This window comes from Camelus dromedarius, chromosome 14 (genome assembly GCF_036321535.1).
Source record: "Camelus dromedarius isolate mCamDro1 chromosome 14, mCamDro1.pat, whole genome shotgun sequence".
Lineage (NCBI taxonomy): Eukaryota > Metazoa > Chordata > Mammalia > Artiodactyla > Camelidae > Camelus > Camelus dromedarius.
In genome coordinates, this window is record NC_087449.1 from 15,831,423 (window position 1) to 15,855,270 (window position 23,848).

General features: G+C 32.3%; 1 protein-coding gene across 1 annotated transcript in view; it reads left to right on the forward strand.

Annotated features, from left to right (window-relative positions):
• Positions 1-23,848, forward strand: part of LRRIQ3 (leucine rich repeats and IQ motif containing 3) — a 131,991-nt gene that overhangs the window by 64,036 nt on the left and 44,107 nt on the right. Inside the window, exon 6 of the mRNA XM_010989079.3 lies at positions 22,280-22,388. Within this exon, the coding sequence (XP_010987381.1) occupies positions 22,280-22,388 (109 nt within the window). The remainder of the gene's footprint in view (positions 1-22,279; positions 22,389-23,848) is intronic.

A 23,848-nucleotide genomic window follows, 5' to 3' on the forward strand; every position in this document is an offset into this window, starting at 1 on the left:
CCCTTAACCCTTGGCAACCAATCAATAATAAGCTGTCTCTATAGCTTTTTCTTTTCTGGAATATCATATAGTTGGAATCAAATAGTGTGTAGCATGTGTAGCCTTTTTAGATGGGCTTCTTTCATGTAGTAACATGTATTTAAATTTCCTCCTTGTCTTTTCATGGCTTAATAACTCATTTCTTCTTAGCAGTAAATAATATTTCAGTCTCGATATACTGCTGTCCATTTATCCATTTACCTGTTGGAGGGCACTTTGGTTACTTCTAAGTTCTAGCAGTTATGAACAAAGTGGCTATAAACATCCATGTGTAGGTTTTTGTATAGTCATAAATTTTCAGTTTGGGTAAATACAAGGGAACATAATTGCTAGATTATGTGGTAGGAGGATTTTTAGTTTTGTGAAAAAACAAGCAAACAAACCAAAAAAAAAAGAAAACTGCCAAACTGTCTTCCGAAGTATCTGTACCATTTTTCGTTCCCACCAGCAATGAATAAGAGTTCTTGTTACTACAAATTTTTATCAGCACTTGGTATTGTTAGTGTCATGGATTTTGGCCATTCCAACAGGTACGCAGTAGTATCTCCTTGTTGCTTTAATTTGCAATTCCTCAATGGCATGTGATGACATCTTTTCATATGTTTATTTGCCATCTGTATATCTTCTTTAGTGGGGTGAAATTCTCTTTTTACTATTAAAAAATCTGATGATTGACCATCACATGGCCCATGTGAATAAGAAAGGAAAGAGGATTCACCATACTCAGGTGCGCTGAGTGCACTGATAATCACGGTCTATGTGGATGACATTCCCTGGAGTCGTGTGGAGCACAGCTTGCATGGCAGGGTGAAATTGTGCTAACTTTATAAATCTGAGTAACTAATCATATTTGAGTTTTTGTTTTGGTTTGGTTTGGTTTTATGTCCAATTTAAATTCAGGAAAATATGGGGGCAGGGAGAGAGAATAAACAGCTTCATAATTTTAGAAGCCAAAAATGTTGAGTCTACCCTTACCCTCTTCGTTGTCTAGTTTAACAGTAAATGATACCAAGAAAATATTGAGAGGGTTGATCTTATATCAGATTCAGGAGATGTTAAATGGGTCACCCCATTTATTTTATGTAGGGCGTTAAAAAACTCATGGATAGATTTTTTTTTTAAATTTCATTGTATTGTGAAGAGTGTTTCCTTATGCTGGAAACTGACTGTTATTATCATTTAGCTTCTGGGATGTTGTACTAGTTGATGTAATTCTAAGAAAAATCTTTGTAATGACATTCTTCCATCTTCTCTAAAAATTACTTTTTGTTATTGCCTAACGGTCGTTTGGGGGCCCCATCAGCAATACCGACCTTTTCAAATGGGTAGTTTTTGAATACTTAGAATATCCTTAGCACTGTAACAAATTCTAAGGCCTTAAAAATTGCCATCAAGCCATTTCTATGCTGGAATTTGTAGGGAGAGGGGGGAAAAAACTGGGAAAAACTTACTGGGTAGGGGCTGATCATATAACCTGTGGAATTGAAAGGAATGTACAAATTCAAATCCTACATCTTAGGGTCTGATCAACGGTGTTGGAGTTGTCCTGAGTATAAAGACTTATGAGAAATAGTGGCTTTTAGGGTGAGATCGAAATATGAGATATTTATCAGAAGAGTCTATAAGTACAGATGCCAGGGCTACCAGAGGCTAAGGGCAACTTAATTTAATTCACCCTTCTTTTGGAGTCCCAAGAAGCAAAAATGATGACTTAGAAGTGCAGATGTAGCTTAATGTCTTAATCAACACATAAGGGGCTAATTTTATCCATTTAATAAAGTTTGATAGATATTTACTAGGTGCTTCCTAGGTATCAGGTCCCCTGCTTGTCACTGGCAATAAAAAAAAAAAAAATAAAGCATGGCCCCTTTAATCAAAGATTTTACTGAGACTAAAAGAAGAAGATCTGGAACTAAATGAATAAGATTAGGACAGAAGCATATAAGGATAATATCAGACACCATTTGTAGCTGCTCAGATGCAAGGAGTGTGGCTAGCTGACAGTTCCAGTTAGATTTTTCAGGGTCCACCCCTGCTTTCAAATCAAAGTCACATTATTTTCTAAGCAACCTTCAGCCAACTCCTGAATAAGGCACTGTTATACAGACCCGGCCATTTCTGCTTATTGTTGGACTTTTCAGATAGAGATAGACTTTGCTTCAGAGACATTGGCTCTCCCTACTTAATTCACTTCCTCTGTTTTCCTTTAAAAAGTGTGAATTCCCAATAAAACTTTTGCAGACTTAACTGTCTTGGTATCTCCTTTCTAGAAAACCCTGTGACATCATATATTATGCTTGGCTCCATAAATATGAATAAGAAAGATTTAAATCCAAGCAATTTCAGAATTATTTTAAAAAGCAGCAAATGGATGCTAGATTAATACATAATCTGAGTTATAAAACTATGGGGTTACCAAGGTCAACACAGAGAGAGAACTAGCAAAATGAGAGAACTGAACAATTTACCTTATAGCATAACACATCTGGAAAAAGTAAAGGTGTACAAACTATGAAGTGCTCGTAGTACTGCTCAACATAAACTTTGTGCAGTGAGGTGAATAAAGGAAAATTAAGTGACTTAAACCCTAGATGGATAGAATTTAGGAAACATATTAAGGAGATCTTTATAAATTATGCCAGATGATAACTTTATTGGCATTTTTTTAACATCTCCTTGCAAATTGTCATTTCTGTTGGTCTTATCCTAAAAGCTGTAGTATCAATAATATACAATACATTGATTCTCTCCTAGGGTCGCAAGACAAATATAAATACAAATATAAGTAAAAATCCCTTTATTCTTAATGTTATTCAGTGAAGTATTCATTTTTCTGTTATTGAAAAATACGTTATTATAATCATAGTTCCATCTCAACTGTTCACACAGAACACTCACGTTATCTGCATGCTATCCTGACCTTCCAGAACCAGAGGACAATTGGCACTATAAACACAGATTTCCTTTTGTTAAAATACACCGTTTGGAAGTAATCTTTTGCTCTGTGTGTAAAGATGCTGTGTCCACATTTCTGTGGACTACAAAGAGTATTCCTGCCTGAATGATTTCATGGAGAGGCTAGAAATCTACCAGTACCCTTCAGCTAATTCTCTCTGGTATTCAAAGTTTCTCAGTGTTTGCTGACTCAGAAGTGAAGGCTAATTTTATGACAAGCAGAAAACTAGCTCAAATTTATGTCCTTCAGGTTTTCTCATCTGCCTCATTTTCCAGACAGTAGGCTTTATGCCACTCTTTCTTAAGACAGGTTTTCTTGGCATGATCATGGTTTGCAGTCTGCACTTTTGAGACCATATCTCTATTGCACATTTCCAGGTAGCTCTCCTTTTGGTTCTCCTTCTTGCCTAGAAATAAGCTAAATTTGCTTCCCCTTTCCTGTTAAGGTCCTGCTCTATTACTATCATTTCCATTTCTTTATGCTCCAAGTTACTAATTTTCCCTTATAAATCTCATCCCATGGTTCATTTGTTCTTTCCTTTTATTATGTCACAATTTGATAATTCATTTAAATAATGTGTAAATCTTAAATGATTTTGAAGTAGTACTTACATCCTTTGGAAGTATCTAAACATATTTTTTATTAAGGAACATGCAAATTTAACTTACATCATACTCAATATTAATTAAAGAAAGCCTTTTTTATGTATTGACCACTTGTATTCCTTACTTTGTGACTTGCCTTTGTTTATTTTCTTTTTCATTGTTTGTTCATATCCTTTCCTTTGTTCATTGTTCTTTTGGCATGGGCTTGCTATAAAGAGTTTTATTCCGTTTAATTTGGAATTTATTCCATTTAATTTCAGTTAAATTTGCATTTTTCATGTTTTTTCCAGTTTATCATTTGTGTATTACTTTTATCTATAGTGTCTTCTGCTGTTCAGAAATTTTTAATTCTAATGTGGTCAAACCAGTGAGTATTTAGGGTTTCTGTTCTTTATGTAATGCTAAAAAAAAAAGTTCTTCCCAACTATAAAATTACAGAAAGATGAGTCCTTTTATTCTAACATTTCCTGTTTTATATTATTACTTTTAAGTGTATTTCCATTAGGAGATTATTTTAGTTTTGGGTTGTAGAAAAATAGAACTTTATATTTTTGAATGAAATATGGCCATTTGCAGCAATGTGATGAACCTAGAGAATCATACGCTTAGTGAAATAAGTCAGACAGGAAAGGCAAATACTGTATAATAGCACTTATATATGGAATCGAAAAAATAATACAAATGAACGTGTATGTAAAACAGAAACAGACTCACAGATATAGAAAACAAATTTGTAGTTACCAGAGGGGAGAGGGGAAAGAGAAATTAACTGCTAACAACTACTATATATAAATAGATAGGTAACAAAGATACACTGTATGGCACAAGGGATTATACTCAATATCTTTGATAACCTATAATGGAGTATAATCTGCAAAAATACTGACTCACTATGCTGGACGCCTGAAACTAACACACTACTGTAAAGCAACTATACTTCCAATAGAAAAAAATAATTAACTTTAGAGGAAGAGAATGTATGTTTTTATCTGTAGTAATTAAATCATTCCAATACTATTTGTTAATTATTATTCTACCAAGTATTTAAAATAATATTTTTATCACATATAGTATTCTCATTTCTACTTATCCAAAAACAGCATCATTCTAATGTTTTAGCCATTTAATGTTGATTTTTTGATAAGATAAGCCAATTTTCATTATTATTGGCTATTTTTGTGTTTTATTTCCTCAAATGAAGTTTAAAATTATTTTATATAATACAAGATACATAATTTTTAATGGCCTTATATTTAGAAACTGATTATGGGAAAATAAACATGTTACAATATTGAGTCATTTGATTAAGTACTTCTGTATATATCTCCATTTATTCCGTTATTCTTATCGCTTTCAATAAAGTTGTTTAGTATTCATGTAGGTTTTGTACATTTAAGATTACAAGATGTTGTTTTATGTTTTATTGAGAATTGAAATTTTTAAAATTATAATTTCAGACTAGTGTTTTTATAAGAGTGTGTTGATTTTTTCTACTCACTATCTTACGATTTTAAATAAGTTTTAATTCAGTTGATTCCATTAGATTGTCAAGGTATTCATTAGAAAATGATCATTTTTCTCTTCCTTTTAAACAATCATACTTTTTGCTGTTTATCTTGCTTTCTTGAGTAGGTCACAAATTCAAGAATAATATTGGTAGTAAATGGGTATTCTTGTGTTTTTTCTGACTTTGATGCTAATGCCGCTTTTATTTCACCCTGAAATACATAATAATTTCCGATAGGTACTCGTCATCATGTTAGAAAGTATCTTATTACTGAGATGCTGGATTAAATATAAAGCAAAAATACTTGTTTAATATTATCACATGCCTTTTCAGACTCTATTGAGAGTCTTAATTTTGTTCTCTAGTATACTAATGAATTAAATCAATGTATCTTCTTATTTTGAACCATATTTGCATTCTTAAAACACACCTTAGTCACTGTATATTTTGGTTTGGATGGGAAACATTTGGCTGGAATTGCTAATACTTATTTTAAGATTTCACCCTCTGTAATAATGAGTGAAGTTGTATTGTTTTCTTTTGGTGCCTACTTTTTGAAGTATTGATATCAGGACCGTAGTCTATCTTAAGACATTTTTCTCTTTTTCCTATGCTTTGAACCAATTTCAGGAGTACAGGAATTATTTATCCTTTGAATGTTTACTAATAAGCCTTGCCCATGCAATTATCAAATTCCTATGACTTTTTTTGTTTGTTTGTTTTTTGTTTTGTTTCATTTTACATTTTTCATTGTGGTATAAAAAATAACATTCTATTTACCATTTAAATATTTTAAGTTTATAGTTCAGTAGTGTTAAGTATATTCACATTATCATACAAAGATCTCTGGAACTTTTTCATCTTGCAAATTGAGACTCAGTATTCACTGAACAACTCTCTCTTACCCTCTCCCTCCAGCCCTGGGCAGCCACCATTCTACTTTCTGTCTCTATGAATTTGACTACTCTAAGTCCTTCATATAAGTGGAATCATACAGTTATTTATCCTTTTGTGACTGGCTTATTTCACTTAACACAAAGTCCTTAAGCTTCTTTCATGTTGTAGCATGTGTCAGAATTTCTTTCCTTTTTAAGGCTGAATAATATTCTGTAGTATATATAGACCACATTTTGTGTATCTATTTATCTGTTAATAGACACTTGGGTTGTTTTCACCTCAGTCATTGTGAATAATGGTTCTATGAACATGAATGTACAGAAATCTTGTCATGACCCTGCTTTCAGTTCTTTTGGGAATATACCCATGAGTGAGATTGCTGGGTCATGTGGTAGGACAATTTTTAGTATTTTAAGGAATCGCCATTCTGTTTTCCATAGCAGTTTCTCCATTCTGTAATTCTACCAAGTTATCTATTTTCAAAAGCTTCAACTTTTTAAAAATTGAAGTATATTTGATTTACAATATTGTGTTAGTTTCACATATACAGCAAAATGATTTGGTTATATATGTATATATTCCTTTTTTCGATCCTTTTCCATTATAGGTTATTACAAGATATTAAATATAGCTCCCTGTGCTATACAGTAAATCCTTGTTGTTTATTTTATATATGATAGTATGCATATGTTAATCTCATAATTCTGATTTATCCCTTCCCACATTCCCCTTTGGTAACAATAAGTTTGTTTTCTATGTCTTTGAGTCTATTTCTGTTTTGTAAATAGCTCATCTGTACTATTTTTCAGATTCCACATATAAGTGAGATCATATAATATTTGTTTTTCTCTGTTTGACTTCACTTAGAATGATTATCTCTAGGTCCATCCATGTTGCTGCAAATGCCATTGTTACATTCTTTTTATGGCTGAACATTGTGTTATATACTTTTATATATATTTGTATCTATATTTATAATACCACATCTTCTTTATCCATTCATCTATTTATGGACATTTAGATTGCTTCCATATCTTGATATGGAATATCAAATAAGTCTGCAGTAATCAGAGGGGGTGCATATGTCTTTTTGAATTAGTGTTTTTGTTCTTGTTTTTGATAAATACCCAGTAGAGGAATTGCTGGATTATATGGGAGTTCTATTTTTGATTCTTTTTGAAGAACTTCCATACTTTTTCCATAGTGTCTGCATCAATTCACATTCCCATCAACAGTGCATGAGGGCTCCCTTTTCTCTGCATCCTCACCAGCACTCATTATTTGTTGTCTTTTTGGTAACAGCCATTCTGACAGCTGTAAGATGACATTTCATTCTGATTTTGATCTGCATTTCTCTGATGATTAGTGATGTTGAGCATCTTTTTATGTCTGTTAGCCATCTGTATGTCTTTTTTGGAAAAAATGTCTATTCCGATCCTCTGCCCATTTTTAAACAGGCTTTTTTTTTTGATGTTGAGTTGTGTGAATTTTTTTGTATACTGGATACTAATCCCTTATAGGACATATCATTTGCAAATATCTTCTCCTTCATTAGGTATACTTTTCATTTTGTTAATAGTTTCATCACCCCAAGAAGAAATCCCATACCTTTTAACTGTACTCACTACACTCCTTAGCAATCATTAATCTGTTTTCAATCTCTATGAATGTGCCTATTCTAGGCATTTAATATTAATGAAAAATATGTGGTCTTTTGTGTCTGGCTTCTTTCACTTCACATAATGCTTTCAAGATTCATCCATGCTGTAGCAATGTATTAGTCTTTCATTCATTTTTATAGCTTAATAATATTTCTTTGTATAAATATACCACATTTTAAAATCCATTCATTAGTTGGTTGTTTCCAATTTATGGCTTGATATTATTAATTCTGCTGTGAACATCCATGTACATATTTTTCAGTTTTCTTGTGTGTGTATATCTAGTAGTATAAACAGGGTTATTTGGTATTTTATGTTTAATTTTTTGAGGCACTGCCAAACTGTTTTCTTTGGCAGCTGCACCATTTTGCATTCACATCATCAGTGTATGAGAGTTCTAATTTCTCCAAATCCTCATTAACACTTATATTGTCTGTCTTTTAAATTATAGCCAACGTAGTGAGTATGAAGTAGTATGAAGTGGTACTTCATTGTAGTTTTAATTGGCATTTCCCTAATGACTACTGATGCTGAGAACCTTTTCGTATATTTATTGGCCATTTGGATATCTTCTTTGGAGAACCATCTATTCAGATCCTTTGATCATTTTATAATAGGTTGTTCTTTTACTATTGAATTGTAAAAATGCTTTATATATTTTTGATAAAAGTTTATCACCCATATGATTTGAAAATATTTTCCCACTATGTAGGTTGCTTTTTCACTTTCTTAATGGTATTCTTTGAAGAATAAAATTTTTAATTTTGATAAAATCCAATTTGTCTGGGTTTTTTGTCACTTACACTTTTCTTGTGACATCTAAGAAACCATTTTCTAGACCAACATCTCAAAGATTTATTTTTATGTTTGTTTCTAAGAGTTTTATAAATTTAGCTCCTAAATGTCAGCATATGATTCATTTTGAGCTAATTTTTATATAGTATGAGACAGAGTTTCAAATTAATTCTTTTATATTAGATAGTTGTTTGTACCATTTTTTTTTTTAAGAAAAAAACTCCTCTTCCTATAGAATTATCTTGGTACCCTTGTCAGAACTCTGTTGACCATACGTAATGATTTATTTATGGACCCTAAGTTCTGTTCCATTGATCTGTATGTCTATCCCCACACTCATTTTGGCTTTCCATGATTTTTGAAATTTAAATAATATGCTACTGAAAAAAAAAGCTCAGTATCTTAAGAATCTCTAATAGTAAAGTTTACCTATTATGTTATGCTTAAGATTTAAACCTATTATACTTATATTTGTGTTTTATATCATTATACTCCTATTCAAAAATTAATCAACATGCAAACCAACTCCTCCCATATGTATAAATGATATATTATTTACCTTCAAATTTTTGAAAAAATTTGCAGTTTTAAGATTCATGGATAGGTAGAAAATTTGATATGGAGAGAAAGTTTCCAACAGTTGACAAGTGGAAAAAAATATTCAAAATCCTTAGAGACAATTAATGATTTTTCCTTTCATAGAACAGTGATTTATCCCACTATGGTCACATAGTATATTACAAATGTAATGGTCTTTATAATCACAAATTAACTTTGCCTGCATATTGTAAAGGCAATAGATGTATACTAGCATGATTTTGTACATGTAAATAGGTATCAATATAGACTTTTTTTTATGTAAGTGTTAAACCTTGGTTTTAAATTTCAAGTTCTGTATTCTAACCTCAGTGTGTTCTTCACCTCAGCATACTATGTGGAACTCAAGAAGAAGGGAATTTTTTATTTTTTAGGATTTTATTGTTTAGATGAGGTAATAGAATAATGGCCAATACATCTATATAATTAAGCACCAAATGCGTGGTGGACCATATAAAAAAAATGAATGTCAAAAAATTAAAAATCAAGGGTAAGATTAGAAAAAAATTACATGAACAAAGTTATGGAGGTGAAAATTAGCTTGACAAATGTGTGAATGGGAAGGAAGTTATGAGAGGAATTGTGAAAACTGAAGTTGGATAGAGATGTTAATGGACATTTTAATTTTCACTTGAGTGCTTAAAATGATTAGTTGACAATAAAATGTCTATACATTTTAATACCATATTGCAGTTATATACTTATGAAATAATTTAGAATTAACAAGTTACTTTTGTTATTCAACTTTTATGTAGGATAGTGGGATTAAATTAAATATTAGGATGATTTATTTAATTGTTTTATTTATAATGTAAAGGAGAGAGTAAAGAGTGAAATCTTATAACCATCAGGCTAAAGTTTTCTAAGTACTGAAGTGTCGTAACACATGACAAGAGAATGTAGGAAGTTTTCCAGAGGCTAGATGAAGGCTGTAATAGAGGCTGTGGATTTTAGTAGTTTATGGGCATTTTATAATTTTGTTTCAGTTTACCTTTTCACTGTTTTTTGCTCATTATTCTATTATACACAATACACTGTAACTGGTTCAGTTTCTTTACCTTTATCTTCCATCTCCTTGTTAATTCTTACCTGTTTGCCTTATTTTCCTTATGTGAGTTAAGCAATTATCTACTTTTTCACATCTGACTAATTCTTTCTCCTAGTTTCTTCAAGATGCTTTCCAATGAGCTCAACCTTCTGATAACATTTACATTTTTAAAATATCACTCAAATTGGAACTTTAGCATATATTTTATCTTGATATTCATGGGAAATGGTAGATTAATTAAAGCAAAATTGTTAGGCTAGGAAAGAATTTGGACTTGGTCACTGGTACATTTCAGGAGACAGAATTAGTTAGTTAGAGGTAGGAAACATTGCAAAGGCAGGACAGAGTGGTAAAGTTTTAAGTGACAAAGTTCTAATTACCATCATTATTTGTCAGGCTAAGAGCAAAGATAAATTAACAGGGAATTTTAAGTATTAGTCTGGAGAGACTTAGTGTCTCCTATCTTATGTCCTAGAATTGGGAGGAGAATGGACTCTGTATTTTGGAGATTTAGTAGCTCCGAAGGAGGGAAAGGATGATTACAGAAATAGAGCATTATATTTTGCCAACGGCCTTTCCTTCAGAAGAGAACCATTGCTGCATATGAGAGATTCCAGTATTAGAATTCAGCTTGGTAGAATTAGCTGTATATGATCTTGGCTGCTATGAATCATTCAGCCAGTTATTGACAGCAGAGAGGGCTAATACATAAAAGCATTGCTATGTTTTCTCCCCCCAATTCACCTCCATTCTAGCACATTGCCTCTTTTCTACAATTATGCCATCAAATAGTCTCCATCTCAAAGTAGGCACTAAAATGCCCCTGTTCATTCACCTTAAGTTCTTGGTGCCAAAGCCAAAACCTCCTTCCTAGAATCTCATTTTTGCTTCTTTTTGTTTAAGGATGAGATTATTCCCAGAATTGTACTTCTTTACCTGTTTCCTTCTTCACTTCAGCTTGTAGCGTTAAATAAAAGGCTAAAGTCCCTGATGTAATCCGGAACAAAGACTTCTTCTCTTCTAATATTAGGGGAAATTAGTTTCTCTGACGTAATTGGAATATTATTACTAATATTTTTTTCTTGTATATGTTTCTGTTTAAATGTATGTTTACCATACTTCCTTTGAAGGTGACTATTTTATGTGAATGTCTATATTCTGGGAGCATAAGCTACATTATGGTAGGTTGTAATTTATTTATTTTTGCCACCCTTTCCTAGCACAGTGATACGCACATAGGAGGCACTCAACAAATATTTACTGATTTAAAATACTATTTGATGCATTTAAAAGAAGTATATTCCAGACTCTACTTATATTTTTGAGTTATAATTTATTTATAACTCATGGAGTCATTTTAGTATATTTTCTGAAAATATTAATCCATTGTGCTAGTATGAAAAGACTAGTTAATAGAATTCTCCTTATCATCGAGATCTTTGTATGTGGGCAGAAAGAATTAAGGTTATCATTGAAAGAAGACAGATTATAATAAGGTGCAAGTCAAAAATATAATATGGAGTACAAAAAGATCTTACAAAGTTATGAGCTATATGAATAAAACAGATTTTCTTGCCAGACCTGTTACTAAAACTTAGAACACCTTTCAAAAATAGAGAAGGAAAAGGGGTTACCATACTGTGGTAATTATAATGAAACTCATTATTCTGGAAATGCTATAGGCCAATGATATAAGCAGACTAAATTATATAGATAAATTAATGAATAGTGGATCCTTAATGGGTTATAAAGAAAATGAAAAATTTTTTTTGCTGCATAGCCTGAATTTTTCACAGTATGTTTCTTTTTGCTTCTGTTAGAGGTAGGATACTTGGTTTAGGGCAATTGATCTGACTTCCTATGCCAAGTCATTTTTTCCCCAATTCTTAGGAATGCTGATATAGTCTTGAAAATACGTTCAAAGACACCATTAGAATATAATACAAGATGTACACTTTTTGAAATTGGTGCATGGCCTTAATGTAAGAAATAGTGTTTATTTCTTAACTACTAAATATTTATAGGAAATGCATACACTCTCATTTCATAAGAACCATCTTAGTGGAGAGTAGAGGTAGAAGAAAATAGATAAAAATTATGCCTTTCCTTTTTAGTTTTAACTTTTGAGTTCATTGAAATGTGAAAAACGTATCATTTATATTTTTAGGTTTCTTTCTGTCATATAGAGAGCCATGATTATTAGAATTCATGAGCACCTGAAAGCAAATCTGGAGCTCACTTTCCTCAAGGCAAAATATAATGTTTGCTGACTATCATTAACTAATGGTACACCTCAAGAGTTTAACTGTATTTTTTCCATCTGTAAACTTTGTTACTGTATTTTTCTTCAGGGTAAAAAAAAATTATGGGTCAATTTTCACTGAAGTGGGCTGGATTTATGTATTCACCTCTCATCAGTGTCAAAAGGAATTGTGCACATCATTCTCTGGACAACAGGATGAAAACCTGTCTCTGATTGGACACTAGGGATATCAGCTGTACACACAAGATAAGTCTACAGTTGAAAAGAGAAATACACTTAATAATTCATCCAAGCCAGCATAATTTAACAATTTGAGACTTGCATAAAAATGTTCATGAAATTATTTACTTCCTCGTGCAAGAAAGCTAATATTACCATTTTAAAATCCAGTGAAACGTACCAGCATAAAAAATTTGCCTTGCAAAGACTGCTAATGCAAACCTTTTCAAGCTGTCCATCTTTTTATAATAAAAAAGCTAACAAACAAAAGTAATAAAAGACCATTCTTTACCACTTACTTAGAATGAATTTTTATTTGTTCCACTTAAGAGAAAGTGGCTATTTCAATGTATTTTAGTATCGGGTCTAAGCCTTGAATGACAAAAGATTTGTGTATTATGACTCATCTGGAAATTGACAGGACTGAATTGTCTTAAAACAAATTTAGGCGCCATGACTTGGTAAATATTAATTATTGAATCACACTGCTGCTCTCTGGTCTACTTAAGATATTTTTAGAGATATTCCATATAAGTATGGGGTTTTGCTGACGATATTCACCTAGAAAGCCTGGAGAGACTCATAGTAAATTGCAGACATTTCTTTACATTTGTCTTTATTTGCTAAAATATAAAGATTCTGACAATACCTACTTTAATAGCTTAAGAACCTGAAATAAGCCTGTTTGTATCTTTGAAAGTTTTGGTAACTACAGCATTGAGTTATTTTATCCAGCCATAGAAATGTTGAACTTCATGTAAATAATAAGGATTTGGACCATGGCGGAAATATTTCCTAGTAAGAGCAGTAGGGCTGTGGTTGTTACAGAAGCTGTGCTGATTACATTAAGTCGGACAGACTGAGACCTGTACTGAAGCTGTAGAACTTGCAGGTTGGCAACCCATGGTCAGTGAAAGCACTTTACTGAATCTGTCTGTCTGTCTCTCTCTCTCTCCTCTCTCTCTCCCCTGAGTATGTATACATATACTGTTACATCCATTATATACTCCACCTATTATATAATCCACTTTTTCTCAAAGGAGTCCCTGCAGTTTCTGGGATATTTGTAACATCTGGAGGAAAGGAGCATAATTAAACTGAATTTGAAACAGTCATTTTAGTCCTTAGTATTGTAATAAAAGCTTGTATGAAGCAACATTTATAAATATTCTGAACTCTAAAATTGCAAAAGGCTAAATCCTCAGTTTTAGAAAATATTATCCAAGTAATTGTTATTGAGTCAATTTTAGTAGTTTGTCAATATGTTTTTGTAAAGCATATTTAAATTGGTTATAATATGCTTTACTTTAGAAACGTAATTATATATATGAATAATATGTTAATTTATGGAGGTGTTTTCTTTATGGTAAATATAAACCCCTGCTCAGATTCTAAAGCAATTTAAAACATATAAACTGTTTAAGAGAGGAAAATACCATATGAGATCGCTCATATGTGGAATCTAAAAAAAAAAAAAAAAGAACATAAATACAATACAGAAACAGACTCATAGACATAGAATACAAACTTATGGTTGCCAAGGGGGCGGGGGGGTGGGAAGGGACAGACTGGGATTTCAAAATTTGTAGATACTGACAAGCATATGTAGAATAAATAAACAAGATTATACTGTATAGCACAGGGAAATATATACAAGATCTTGTGGTAGCTCACAGCGAAAAAAAAATGTGACAATGAATATATGTATGTTCATGTACAACTGAAAAATTGTGCTCTACACTGGAATTTGAAACAACATTTTAAAATGACTATAACTCAATAAAAAAAAGTTAAAAAAAACCATATAAACTCTTTAAAGTGCTAGATTTGCTTAAGGTGTGTAGGGTAAAGAATAACCTAAACATCATAAAATGTTGGCAATACCTATCTGTTGTTCTTTTCTCTTATTTTTATAAATATAGATATTGTTCAGATATGCATAGAATTATAGACTCTTGAGCTATATACTTTACTGCTAAAAAAGGTTTTTTTTCCCTAGAAAGTTCTGTTTCATTACCCATCATTGAATCTTACACCACTATGTGAATGGTCTCATTTGGGGATTACTTAAGCAGTACTAACTTATATTACTAATACATACTATGTCTCTTTCATTTCAAAATGATTAGATTTATGGATTATTTATTTACTAAATTATTTACTAAATATTATTTTAATCAATTTAGTTAATACATGAAGTATAATATAATGCAAAATTTTATCAGGAATGTGTTTAGCATTCAGCCTGTGCTTTCTATTCTGTTTTTCTCATTTTCAGTGTCTTTATCTTCTCCTGCTTTCCACATCTATGCAGAGAATTAATCATCAAATTATGCAAAATTTTGAGAAGTATAGGATTTAAATATTCACAAAATAATAACTTTGTACTTATGCCTAGCATGGTGCATGGATATAGTTGGCACTCAATACCTATTTGTTGAATAAACTAATCAAATGTCTCTATTTTTTTGTTATTTGTGAGTTGATACTGCAACAGAAATTGAAGAATCCAGTCAAAGTGGTACAGGGATATTGAGATAAGTAAACTATGGCCCCAGTCCTCTGAGAGAGTAATTTTTTCTGGGGATCAAAAATATACTTAACTATGATAAAAGATAGAGTGCAATAAGTACTTGAAAGTTATAAACAAAATGATATTTATTATGTAGAATTATAAAGTAAACCAGATAACAGAATTATTCTCAATTGTTACTATATAACATGTAGGCTATTAGACAATGTAAAATGTATTAGAAAAATTGGCTTATGACTAGAATTGCATTGTCATGTAAATAATAATCAAAAACATTTCTGGAGAGATTTGCAAAGAAACACAAACCTGTACTCACTGAAATTTCCTCATGCCCTTTACTTACTCTGCCTAGTATCAGTTATTATTCATGAATTACCATTGTGTTCTTGCAACTTGAAATTCTAACTTGCTTTAAAATCATGGGAGTTTGTAGCATCTCTTTTTACTGGGTTTGACAACTGCTACTACCAAGCAGTTGCTATATTACCTGTGTCACATAGCAGACAGAGTGGGCCTCAGTAATTTACTCATTGGTGTCTCTAATCTTGGTGAGGATAGACCTTAGACCTTAACCATTATTAGACTGAGGGAGCATGTCTTTCTATGATGCTTTTTTCCTATGTGTTCTTTAACTGGACAGTTGCAGCAAAACATAATATTCAGCCATCCTCATTTCCCTTGGCTGCTTTTTGTATAGAAGAGCAATGTCACATTTTTTTCTGTATCTTCTAGGTTTCTCCTGTATTTGTTTATCCAGTTCATTCTTTGTGAATTCTCTTCTCTGTAAATCAAGAATATTGTTGCCTCACTTATAGCCTTCTTTGTTAAGATAAAATGAGATTGGGATCAAATACAAGGTGGTAGCAATTTTTCAAATAGCAGTTAAACCTGCCAGTTGCTTAAAGGGGAACATCTTTAAAAGTAACTTTTTCTCATAAAACTTTATTTTAAATCCTATTCCTCCCTCTATGGTTTTTCCTGTTAACCAGCACTTATTCTTGAAAGTAGAAATCAAGTAGCCTTTGCCATACACGGACCACTATGCATCAGCCCCCCGATTTTGAAGGCTTTGCTTGCTGTGCTAAGTTTACGAGAGACTGTGTAGCCGAACACTAGAGCTAGCAATTTTCATTCAGACAAAAAAGATCAAAGTTTTTTTAGTTTGAGTCTTAGTATATTCCTAAAGTTACCTCTTTGAGTATTATATGGAAAACCTAAGATCTGGATTAGCATTTTTAAGATGACGTCTTGGCTGGCAAGAGGAAAGGGAAAACAGCAGCAACAACAAACGAGACTACTTACAATGAACATCATATAACATAGACAAAGCGTGTTCAGGTACAGAATGGTATAGATAATAGAGGGAGAAGTGTATAATACAGCCCTGAGTCTCGGTTAACAATCTGCTTTGGTTAAAGACATAATTTCCTTCAAAGTCCAAGAACTCTGACGTGCATAGTGTATAATGTGAAAACAAAACCACAATCTTCAGGACACTAACTAGGCTCAGCTGAGAAACTCAAACCACTAAGGGCTAAAAATGAATCTTAATATTCAGAGACAGAAAGTTTAGTATAAAATATTTACCCTTGGTCTAGAAAGAAGATAGAGGAAAGTGTTACCACTGTCATCGTGCCTCAATTTCTAAATGGTAAATTATCATTTCTCTGGAAGAAATAAATATCTGGTACAGTCATCCATCTGATATTTTACAACCAGGTATTTATTTTGTTTGTCAGTTACAGGGAGCTCCATAGCTCCTCAGTTACTCTATTCCAATTTTCAATAATGCTTTGAGAATTTTTCTCTTATTGTTATTAGATGAGAATTATTCATATAAAGATGTCTCTCCCTACTTCCATACCTGTTATAGATATTTGTTTTTTTCTTAGCTTCTCCACTCAATACCATCAAAGGAGAGCTCTTTCATTGCCGTTTTGGTTCTCTGGTTCATTGTGATATAGAATCAACAGAATATGTAGATAGATGTGCCTGAGGAAATATGTAATTATTCCTATCAGATGGTTATGTTTATGCTTTTTTAATGAGTAGCATATTGAGAAATGGTGACGTAAAAGAGACTTTAAAAAATTTAGACTAAGTTGATGTACTGCTGCCAAGTCCAAACTCGTTCTGGTTGCCGCACGACAGGCCAATAAATCGGGAGATGAGGTGTTGGGGCAAGGAATAGCGACTTTATTCAGAAAGCCGGCAGACAGAAAGGATGGCAGACTTAAGTCTTGGAGAACCATCCTGCTCTAGTCAGAATACAGGCTCCTTTTATACAAAAAATAAGGGAGGGGGCGTGGTTGGTTGTTGTAATATACTTGCTACAGGCATCCTTTGTTCTTACAGCCATCCCCGTGGGCTAGGTCACGGTGTCCCTGTAAACCCAATAAAACAAAGGTTATTCTCTACTACAGTATGAGAGAAAGAGCTTAGAAGGGGAGGGGAGAGTTGTAAAGAGTTGCTCAGTGAAATGCTTTGGAGTAACCACTGAGTATGAAAGATATCAGGAATAAAAGAAGGGAATGTTGAAAAGCGTTGCTTGGGGTAGAGTCCTTTAAAAAAATACAAGCTAGGATTTTATTTTAAAATTATATCTGTTTGTGTGACTCCAAAAAATGGAATTCATTCTATATTATATTATATTGTATGAGCCAAGTTTCCTTAAACTCCACTCATTCCTTCTAGCACTTCTCTTTGTTTCTATTCTTTCAACATGTAACAAATAATTATTGAGTATCTGCTGAGTGCCAGGGGCCATTCTTGACCTTGAGTAAAGAAGAGAAGCAAAGTCCTTGCCCTTGTGGACTAGATTATTAAAAAAAAAAAAAAGAAAAAGAAAAGAAAAAAGAAAACAAGATGTAACCCTAGTAAACAAACAAAATTGTGATGAATATTATGAACTAAATAAATAAGATACTGAAGTAGAGAATAGTAGGAAAAAGCCTGCTTCTCAGGGGATTGTCACTGAATGTTTTTTTTCCTGAGAAGACATTTTAAATTAAGACCTAAAGGATAATAAGCTAGCCATGCAAAGGATAGGAAGGAGAGTGTTCTAGTCAGAGAGAAAAGCTTACGCAAGCAACTGAGGCATGCAGTGGCTTGTTTTATTTGAGTTGGATTCAAGAGACTGAATGAAATCCAGTGTGACAGGAGTATAATGAACAAAGTCAAGGGTACTATGAGTTGAATTTGATTATGTAATCAAGGGCTATATTTTGCTGAATTTTTGTAGCTCATATTAAGGACTGAGCACCTTGGACAGCCATCAAGGGATTTTTAAAGCTAAGGAGAAATGTGATCAGATTTACCCTTTGACAAATGTAAATATATCTTGTAAGAGCCAGGGGGAAGGCAGAGACCAATAGGAAGCTATTTGTGTTTGGAAGGGATGATTATAGCTTAGACTAGAGAAGTAAAGTGAAAATGGAGAGAAATGAACAGATTTAAAATACACTTAGGAGGTAGAATTTCCAAGATTTGCTGATGACTTAGATAAAAGGATAAAATAGAGATAGAACTTTAAGTTTTTATGGTTTGAACAAGAGAATGGTGTCATTTTACAAGATGAGGATGACAGTTGGGTGATGTGAGAAGCCTGGATCTCTTTGTTACCTCTTTTCTACGCTGGATTTATATGTGGCTTATTTATATAAGGCTTACTTTAAAAATAATTCAGTAGGTAGGCTCCTTTCTTTTCATGTTCCAGATTACTTCTAATTATCTGAAAATATGTTCCCCTGTCCTGACATAGTGCTTCAGCTATGGTTCTGATAAAAAATGAACGTGATAAGCCTGTAATTTCCCTCATTCTAGATGGAATGCTTAATACAACATAAAGTCATCACAAAATGGACTTTTAATTAATTTACTCTTAACTAAATGTTTTTATCACTTGTGGTTTTAAATCACATTATTACAGAGATTAAATGTATTTTTCCCAACAGCAATATTTATTCCTATTAAAATTCATCTTTAATTTGACCCATTGCTCTAGTCTTGATAATGTTTTAAATGTCTGTCTAGTGTTAACAAATTTTCTTCTTTAACCACCTCATTTAAAAATTTGATAAATATTTCTTGTATTTCTATTCAAATCATTTATATAAATATTGAATAGGACAGGGCTAAGAACAGGTTCACATATCGTAACATTAGACACCTCCCTTCAGGTTGGCATCATTTTATTAATCCTTACTCTTGCCATGTGATGACTCAGCATTTCTGATCTTCACCTAATCACATTGTCTTCCTATAAGTAGTGAAAGTTTTTGTCAAACATGTTGTTGAAATGCAGGTTTATCATATCAATGATATTTGAACCTATAATTAATTCTGTTAAAAATAAAATTATAGCTGATGTAATTAGTTTCTTGTCAATATATACTGCTCTCTAATGATTATTTATTTTTTAAGTGCTACCAAAAATCCTTAAAATATTTTCCTAAATTACTGAAGACCAGTGTTAGGTTTGAGACACTTTAGTTAATAGATATCCTTTTTGTTATTGGAAAGAATGTATTTATTAGATTATCCCCAGTGTTCTCATAACTATTTTTCCCTGTGACGTCAAAGATTAGTCAGTAAGTGGGCACATCCTTTTTTTTTCCTTGCAGTACATGCAACAAAAAAGCCCATTTTCTTTACCTTGGCAGCTTATATAGGCCTCAGTTCATTTAGGGCTTTAGATTCTCTGATCATCTTTTTATAGACTTGTTTCACCATCACATATGCACTCTTTGTCATGGATTCTTCTTTTATAAAAGCCAAGGAGGGACAATTATTTTAAATGATGACATGTGGATAGTATACTAAAAGGGGTATGTAGGAGAACTAAAGAAAATATATTTCTGAAAGGAACTATATCTATTTGATTTGGGGGCTTTTAAATTTCATGATTCTGCAAATTAACTTTATTTGTAATAGACTTTGGATACTCAGATCCGACAGATACATACTCTTTAAAAAAATTCCCCTATTCTTTCAGAGGGGGTAAGGAATAAGTACAAGTAGAAACAGAATCGTTGAACATATCCTTAAATTCCACTTTCGTTATTTTCTCATGAGGAGAATATAAGTGTGAGATCTAGAAGAAAGAAAGGGTCCATTTCTATGCCTGAAATAGAATTTGAGGTGATTTTTAGCATATGATGAATTATATTGTTAAGAAGGAGTGGCAAAGAGAAGTTATCAAAATAGAGCAAAATTCGTAGAATAAGAAAATAGAAGAATGATGATATAGCTTGAAGAAAATTGAAAGACAAATTTGAGGTTGAAAAGCATTTGAAATTGATTGTTACAGGTTTGATTGCAAAACAGTGGTCTACATTTTTTGTCATACTTTGTGTAATGGAAATAATTGAGCCCAAATTAAAATAGAAACAACATTACTTAAAATACTGTCATGTTTTGATAATGTGTTGATATTGTATATTATTAAATTGTAATTATTCTTGATAACCTTAAGAAAAGTTTGTAAATATAGAGAGAATAGATGAACTCAAAAGTAGCTGCTTATTGATCTTTCTAGCAAAAAGTAGTATTTTTGTCATATTAAGACTGAAAATAGTGTTGTATAAAAGGTGTTAGTGAAGGATTTTTTTAGTGAAGTGTAAAAACTGAGATTCCAGGACCAGATAATACCTAGTATCTGTCAGGAGCATTAAAAAAAATCCTTGCACAATGAGTCATTGCATAGAGACTGTTGCTTTAAAAAAAATTAGAGGACATCACATACAAAATTTAAAAGATAAGTAGAAACTCAAGGATGTGTAATTACTTATATCTATATCGTGTGGCGCAGGAATTTGGGCATAAAATTGTAAATAGAGGGAACCGGGACATATATATCCAAGTATCTCTATTAAATTGTAGAGTAAAGGAAGTTTGGATAAGTGGACAGTCAAGCCAGGGGAAATATGAGAAAATTCTCTATTTACAAACTCTGTAAGTTATCATATGTTACAGAATTTATGTGAATTTTCTCTCCTTGGATGAAGGTAATGCTACTCATCCGAACTAGAAATAAGTATTGATAGATTTGGAGGAAAGATGACTTCAGTTCTCTTGAGTATGTTGTGTCTGTGAGATTTTCGATTAATATCTATAAAGAGCTTAAAATAATGGCAGATGATAAACACTTTACAAGTATTCCATAAACAAATACACAAAACCAAACTTCTCAGAAAAAAGATCTATTTGAAGATATATATTTATGAATCTTCAGAATTTAGATCAGTGGTTCTCATCAAAGAAACCAGAATATCCCAGGAAAGTTTTTCAAAATACAAATGTATATACATACCTTCCTGAGATTCTGACTGGTTCCCCTGTGGCAGTCTGTTGGTTGCCTCTAAATATCTGTCCTTTCTTCTTTCTTGGGAACAGACCTGCCATTTTACTCCAGGAAGTAAAGTACTTAGCAAGAAAGGCTGCATTTCTTACCCTCTCTTTGTAGCTGTGGGAGGCCAGTGAGATACAAAACAGAAGTTATTGGAAGGACCTGGGTTCCCGATGACCTGGTGGATCCTCCATACCGGTTCTGGACAGACTGTGACGAGAAAGACAGATAACACAGTGTCGATTATTAAAACATCCCCATCCAGTTTACAGACGTTGTTTAGTCTACATCTGACAGTGCCCCCACTCTCCGCAAAGCTCCTTCTCAACGTTCTACTTATTATTCCTCCCACACATGTCTGATCCTTGGTACTTTTAAGGCTTGTGATAATTCTGGTCCCATTTTTTCTTCTTATTTTACTATTTTTTAGTGTTCTGTGAAATAATTTTGTCTTTTCTTTCTTACTCTGAACCTTCCTTCAGGCTTTCTGGGCAACACTATCTTGCTTCTCTTTGTTTATTATTTATTTTTCCTCCCCTCTGGTTCCTCTTGTCATAGTGCCCTCCTGACAGATCCCCTTTCCTTCAGTTTCCCTGAGAACATTGTCCAAAATATATACAGTTTATCAAAATCATACATAATGGAACTCTTTTTATCTTTTCTTAACTCTGCCTATCTCACAGGCAGAGTTTTTGTTGTTTTTTAAATCAAAATCAATCATCATAATTTATTATAATGCATGTGAGAGTTCTTTGAGAGCTCTAAAAAACATATGTGAGATATTATCATTGTCATTGGTTTTTATTTTCACAGAATATATATTCTCCTGTTGATTTACAAATTTCTAGTGAACAGAGAAAACATGTTTCTTCTATTTCATATGAATTAAAAACAAAAAGACCAAGACATCTCATTCAAAAAGGTTAGTTATATGAATTTTTAATTACATTTAATAAACATATCTTGATAAAGAGTAGTTAAATTCATTAGACATTGGGCATGTTAATTTTGAATTATAAATATAAGACTCCATGGAATGTATGTTGAGATTTCTAGATAAAATATCTATATCTTATTCAATATTTTATAAATATATAAATTCAGAAAGTTGTTTCATGGATATCAAGGAGCTGATTTTGGGTAGAAGCTGGGAATTAGGAGAAAAAGGTATTAACAAGAACCATATTGAATTGATAGTTTTGTTACTATATGATTATATCAGCATGGTACTTCCTTCAGGAAATCTGTTGAGTATCAAATTAGTTAATATAAATAATTTCCATTAAAATGATATTTAATGTCCTTCAGGCTTTTGATATAATTACTTTTGTAACATAAAAATACATTTTATCTTACTGTTAATAAAATTCTGGTCATCAAATATTTACTTATTTTTTTGTTTTGGCATAATTTCTTCTGATAAAATTGTGTTATAATCAGATGACATTCTTTTCTTTACCTCTGTCTTTCACAGAATTATCATAAAACTAGATTTGTAAAATAATTTGAAGGTCTTATAAATTTTCTCAAAGTTTCTCTTAAACCTCTTAAAAACAGTTGTGGTAAGAACACTTAACATGAGAACTACCCTCAACAGTGTTTTAAGTGCATAAGACAATATTGTTAACTATAGGCAGAATGTTGTACAGCAGATGTCTAGAACTTTTCCACCTTGTATAACTAGAACTTTGTAATCTTTAAACAGTAACTCCCCATTTTCCCTCCCTCAACCTTTTAATTCTTACATATTCAAATCTTTATATCTTTTTAAAAACTCATGGTGATGTCTTCATCCTTGTTGATTTTTTTCTTCTTTGTATGTGAATTGGTCAAACTCTACCAGATCCTCTTTTGTCTGTGGCTTTGTTGATTATTTCATCACTTCTCTATTAGGTTCATGTACTATTTCTCCCAGCTTCATTTTGTATCCTTGGATTTTTTATTGTACTTCTCAGTCCACATTGTTTATCCCCCAGGGATCCCCTGCAATTTTTATGTACCATAGTGTCCACTTTTATTTCTTTGGGTTTTGGCCTGAGATCTAAACTATATATTCACTTCTCTTCTGAGCATTGCATCAGGTAAGACACAAATCCATCCTTCAGACAGCCCTCAGTGGCTAGAACATTCCAAGCAAATTCTACTCTGTTCCTTCCATCCTAAGGGAAAGAAACTAAAAATGGACCACTTCCTCCTAACTGTGCTATACCATACTGGGGAGAGGGTGGTGAACTGCAAGTAAAAATGCTATAAAATATCTTACTGTTTTGAATGTGGGTCTTTCTTGATTGTGTGTTTACTTAGTTGCTGTAAATCTTTGACTCATTTCCAGAGCTCCTGTAAAGTTTTTTAGTCATTCTGTAGTTATTTATTTGATTTTTC